Source organism: Pieris napi, chromosome 11 (assembly GCF_905475465.1).
Source record: "Pieris napi chromosome 11, ilPieNapi1.2, whole genome shotgun sequence".
NCBI classification, from domain to species: Eukaryota; Metazoa; Arthropoda; class Insecta; order Lepidoptera; family Pieridae; genus Pieris; species Pieris napi.
In genome coordinates, this window is record NC_062244.1 from 6006562 (window position 1) to 6011728 (window position 5167).

A 5167-nucleotide genomic window follows, 5' to 3' on the forward strand; every position below is an offset into this window, starting at 1 on the left:
ATGGGACCGCAACACACCCGCTAGGCCTGTTGCAGGTGTTCATGACGGCGGATATCACTTTATTCAAAGTGACCCTGCTCGTTTGCCTCCAGTTCCATAAAAAGGGGTATTTTTTAAATAAAATTTAACTGTATTATTGTAACTATATAATATTATTTAATTTACTTTAAAATTTATTGATTTTTTTACCTTTTCACTTCCGTGTGGAAGAAACGCGTGTTACGCTTATAACTTTCCTTTGCCTTTTATTTAAATTGATTTACCATATAATTCCATCAAGCGAAGTTCATAGTGAAAATATTAATTATTTTAGGTAACATATTGGGAATTAATTAACGAATCATCGTTTTAATTGATATAAGTACCATGTAAGGTTCATATGTCAGGTCATACAAGTTGGTTAAGGACCCTAATTACAGCCTAAAAAATTTAAACGCAATAAAATTACGACGCATATATTGTCATGAAACCCGTAGCTAATTTGCCGTTATTGATTAATGCTTATTCTTTCAAAGATGCTAATATAAAATAGTAGCCAGACTTCTGCTGTTTCTACTTTATACAATCAAAAACTACAAATTCATAGAGAAAAGTCGTCTTCTTTATAGAAATATGTATCATAATTGTAAAATAATACTATTTTAATTCACAGATACACTTGCAAATACTGCAGTCGTGGCTTCATAACATGCAGTTCTTACAACGTTCATTTAAAAAGACATCGCGGGCAGAGAGACTATTCCTGCGAATGTGGAAAGAAATTTTACACATCTTCAGCACTAAAACAGCATAAAGTTGTTCACACAGGCGAAAAACGTTATCAGTGCAAAATTTGCGACCGGAAATTCACACAGACGAGCCACTTGAGTCGTCATTTCCGGAAGGATCATGCGAAACCGGATGATCCGTTGCCGAACTCGGATCAATACAAAATTGTTTTACCCGCAGAAAACGAGACGAGTGTGTTTAATTTAAAAATGGACGACGGTGATCTTAAATGTGAAGCGTAAAATTATGTTTTAATCGGTCGAGATAATATCTAGCGTTGATTGAAGGTTTTTGAAAATACTCATTAGAAAACCAAAGAGTAATCACAATATAAAGCGCTTAAGATCTTAAATACTATCGTGGGAAAAGTGACTGCGAAAAAATAATCATTGTAATTGCGTCATTGAACGAATAGAAAATTAAGTATGGACAAAAATAAGTTGAATTAAAATGTACCAATATTTATCATGTTTGATACAATGTGTAATAATGAAATTATATTAAATGTTAGGGCTTATTTATTGTAAATTATCGAAAAAAATATAATATAATTTTGCAAAAATCAAGTGTTATTAATTACTATTAAATTATCCTTTGCTACTTTGCATGCATTTCAAGTATGTTTTAAATAAAACAATGTTATAGAAATGGCATCGAACTATGTACCGTTTTTTCGCAGTCGAACCAACTTACCGATCCAGTGCGCTATTATTATAGCTTTATTAAAAGCTTTCTCTATCAATCAACATCTTGCAATACATTTTTTCAGTTAGATCAGTTCGCAACTTACAACGGAGTGTAAAAAAAAGAAGAAATACTTTTGAATCATATATTTTACAAAACTGTTGTCAAATTAAATCTTTTATAACTAAATAATCTTTTCTGTTGAACTTCGAAACTTTGACGTAGTTACAACAATATAACAAATATGGAACATTGAACTAATAAAATAAACTAAGGACATAAAAATAATTAAAGCGCAGTGAGCGGAATATATACATTTAGAAGATATATAAAATTATACAGTGGCTAATGTATAAATTGACATAGAATGAAAGATTTCATATATTAAAAACCTGCCTGTGACAATTTTCTATATTATCATGAATTTTAAGCGACTCTTATTCATAATAAGATAGTTTTAACAAAGGTGTTAAAACTATCTCAAACTTAGCCAAACTATCTTAGTTGTGGCTAAGGGTATGAAACAATGTTTCTTAGTTATTCACGTCAACTTGTACTAGTACACAAATTAAAATCAGATCAAAAATACAAAAGGTATATACGTATATATGGTTTGCTATACATTTATTATTTACAATGTTAGTTAATTCTGGCTTATAAGTAATATTGTCTAGGAAAATTATTAAGAAACCTAAAAAATTTGAACTATCAAATTATAGCTAGATAATATTTCAAAATTAATAATTGTACGATAGGAAGCCATGAATTAAGTTGTTGCTTGTTTTAATTAAATTAATATCTAAAGTGAGTAACATAAAAATAATATTTACAGAAGAATATAGTTCTTACTAGCAGTGCAAACTTATTCTAATATGATAGGACTGATTGTATTATTAATAATTAGGACTGATTGTATATTTGATCATAAATTTTTCAACAACAGCATTTTAGTTTGTATTTCATTGTCATGTGATGTGGAAATAGTAATTAAATAAAATCTAGATATATTTTTGATCTACCATGATAGCAGACATTGGCGTTGCATAAGAATATGATGTCAACAGATGTAAGTCAAAACTGATTTTATGTAAAAACTAAACCATATTGTGAAATTAATACACTATATTATAACTTGATAGCTATAAAGAATCCTAATCAACCTGCAATATTTTGTGGGAACAGCTTTCCAATTATGTGATTCCGAAGACGCTTAAAATCTAATACAATATGTGGTAATTAAAGAAACGACTCCCTGTCACATTTTGGTTAAAACCTAACTGCATAAAAATGAGTCCTATAGTAAATATTATAAATCTTCTTAAATTGTAAAACTATATATCTATTTTGGGCCTATACTGCAACCGAAGTGGTGGATCTCGGAACCTCCACCTAGTCACGTAAACAAATTTCAATGTGTGGTCCTTACCTAGTAATTCGTCATTACATAAAATGTCAATCTGGAAAGAATATGTTAAAAAAATTAACAAATATATTTTTTAAGTACATATTGACCTGACAGAGGAAATACGTTTTTACTTGTTGTCCGAAACACTTCTGATATGTTATTTAATTTATAAAACATGGGAACATTTTTAAAATTATTAAATAATCTAACAAAAATTTGAATTGATTGTGATGCTCTTATAAGAATATAGAACAATTCTAATAGTTATTAATGATAAATAATATTTGCTTTATATTATTGAGAGAAAAATACACCATTATTATAAAATATAGTTTCATATATAAAAAGATACAATACTTACTTCTCTATATTTCTCAATACCGTTTAGTATTTTCTTAGCTATGAATTTCTTAAGGTGTGTGATAGTTGCCTGCGCTGAACATCTGATAAAACCACGCTTTAGTGTTCTCAGTGATGTTGATATGCACTCCAAACATACATTCACCTGCACAACAAAGATTTTTTTAATAACAAAGCGTTAATTTTATAACTAATTGTATTACAGGTAACATATAAGAATATAATACTGCAACTATATAAAAATAAGCCACAAGAAGTTTAAAATTATATGATAACAGGCAATAGGCTTTAATATATTCAGTTTACTTCACTACAATAATTCACCGCAACCAAGAATTAGTCTAAATGGCATCAAGTAGTGCTTGAACAACTGGCCTTGGTTGGTAAAGACATGAAACTAAGAGAAACTCAACTTGACTAACCTGTTCATCTTTCCTGTGGCAATCACTATTATCTTGCTGTTCTGGCTCATCTCCTGCACCAGGTTTGTCTGCAGCTAGAGCAGCATCCTTAGGACATGGTAAACCTCTTGCACGGTAAAAGTCTCGCTCTCTCTTAATTTCATCTAATTAGAAATTTTGTGATTAGAATGTAAGATAGATTATCCCAAAGATAATCTACTACATGGAGGTTAATTTTTTACAGCTGATTTTCAAGGTCTTTTATTTAATGGTAATAAAGATCAAGCCAGCTTGTAAAGCTGATATAGCATGATTTTTTTAATCCAATACAAGAGGTATCTCTTGTCAATAAATCATTAACATCTAGGAGTGTTGGCTTTTACCAAAGCATATTTTCAAATGTAATATTTATATAACAAGAAGAGAGTTTTAATATATTATTTTTTTGATGAGGTACTCACTATCCTGTAGGTCTGGTACTAGTTTGTATACAATGTCCTGCATGGTGCGATCGAAACTGATGTACTGAAGTGGATGTGATTGGTGTATCACTATGTTGCATGTTGGACAAGTATTATTTTCCTCTAGATGTTTCACAAGGCAGCTTTTACAAACTGGAAAAATATTAATTGCTAATAGAATCTTTTACAAAGTGAAATAGTATCCTACCATGCCTATACTGTAAATCATATTGAGGTTTTGCCAAGTAGCTTTATATTACATATAATGGCTATGAAGATGTTAGAAGCATATATAACTTAATGTTTAATAAAGTCGCATAGGAATCACACATGTAATAGTCAAGTGAAGTTATTCATTTAAGTTTGCATGAAATATTTTGATATTGGTATAATTTTTTAGAGGACAAATTATAGCCATTTTTCATTTATTGTTAGAAATAATACTATTAGCCAATGTATCATCGTCATCATCAATGGCTGTATAGTTAGCCAATTAATATGATAAATGTATAGATACATCTAAGGAATTGTTAAGGTTATGCAAAAAACGAAGACTCCTTGAAGTTTTGTGAAATGGACATGGAAAAATTAGGGAATTTATTAAAGTTCAAACTCCTCTAAGCTAATAAAAGATTAAGATTGAAAACAGAATGAAACGACTTACACGTATGAAGACACTCAGTGACCGTAGTAGCATCGATGAAGTATCCGCGGCAAATCTTACAAGTAATGTGACTGTTTAAAGTTTTTAACTTTATCCTCCTTTCCATGGTCATCCTAATAATAAAGATCTTTGCAAACCATTCGTTTTGGATAGGAAATTATGAAAAAACAAAAAATAAAAGCAATACAAACGCAAAGTCAGCAGAAATCAAACACCAATGACAATTGACAATAAGATTGATAACGCATAAATCGAAACACCAATGTCACATACAGTTAAAACATAGATACAGCACCGTGAAAAGCAAGTGATCAACACTGTTATAGGTGATAACTCATAACATTACTTTGTCTGTGGGTAATAAGTATTTAGTGATGTGCTCATAGTGATGATGATATTAATTATATACCGAAATTAAACGTGA

General features: G+C 29.9%; 2 protein-coding genes across 3 annotated transcripts in view; one reads left to right on the forward strand and one right to left on the reverse strand.

The window, feature by feature from the left end:
- Positions 1 to 5167, forward strand: part of LOC125053545 (zinc finger protein OZF-like) — a 31592-nt gene that overhangs the window by 4986 nt on the left and 21439 nt on the right. Inside the window, exon 9 of one of the 2 annotated variants that reach the window (XM_047654933.1) lies at positions 653 to 1040. In XM_047654933.1, coding sequence (XP_047510889.1) covers positions 653 to 1010 — 358 coding nt within the window. In that variant the 3' untranslated portion in view covers positions 1011 to 1040. Of the gene's footprint in view, positions 1 to 652; positions 1642 to 5167 lie in introns of those variants that run through there. The other variant, XM_047654932.1, reaches the window with a different exon arrangement.
- On the reverse strand, positions 2239 to 4970 carry LOC125053548 (polycomb group RING finger protein 3). The gene is made up of 5 exons (XM_047654936.1): positions 4744 to 4970; positions 4080 to 4232; positions 3640 to 3782; positions 3219 to 3362; positions 2239 to 2909 (listed from the first exon to the last, which is right to left on the reverse strand). The coding sequence occupies exons 1-5, from the start codon at positions 4853 to 4855 to the stop codon at positions 2784 to 2786; spliced, it is 678 nt and encodes a 225-aa protein (XP_047510892.1). The 5' UTR covers positions 4856 to 4970; the 3' UTR covers positions 2239 to 2783.

Bases quoted from the DNA above. Each gene is read 5' to 3' on its own strand.
- LOC125053548 (XM_047654936.1), bottom strand. From the start codon at position 4,855: ATGACCATGGAAAGGAGGATAAAGTTAAAAACTTTAAACAGTCACATT. The intron at 4,233-4,743 runs GTAAGTCGTTTC...ATATTTTTCCAG, and splicing joins CACTGAGTGTCTTCATACGT to TTTGTAAAAGCTGCCTTGTG. The intron at 3,783-4,079 runs GTGAGTACCTCA...ATTTCTAATTAG, and splicing joins AGTACCAGACCTACAGGATA to ATGAAATTAAGAGAGAGCGA.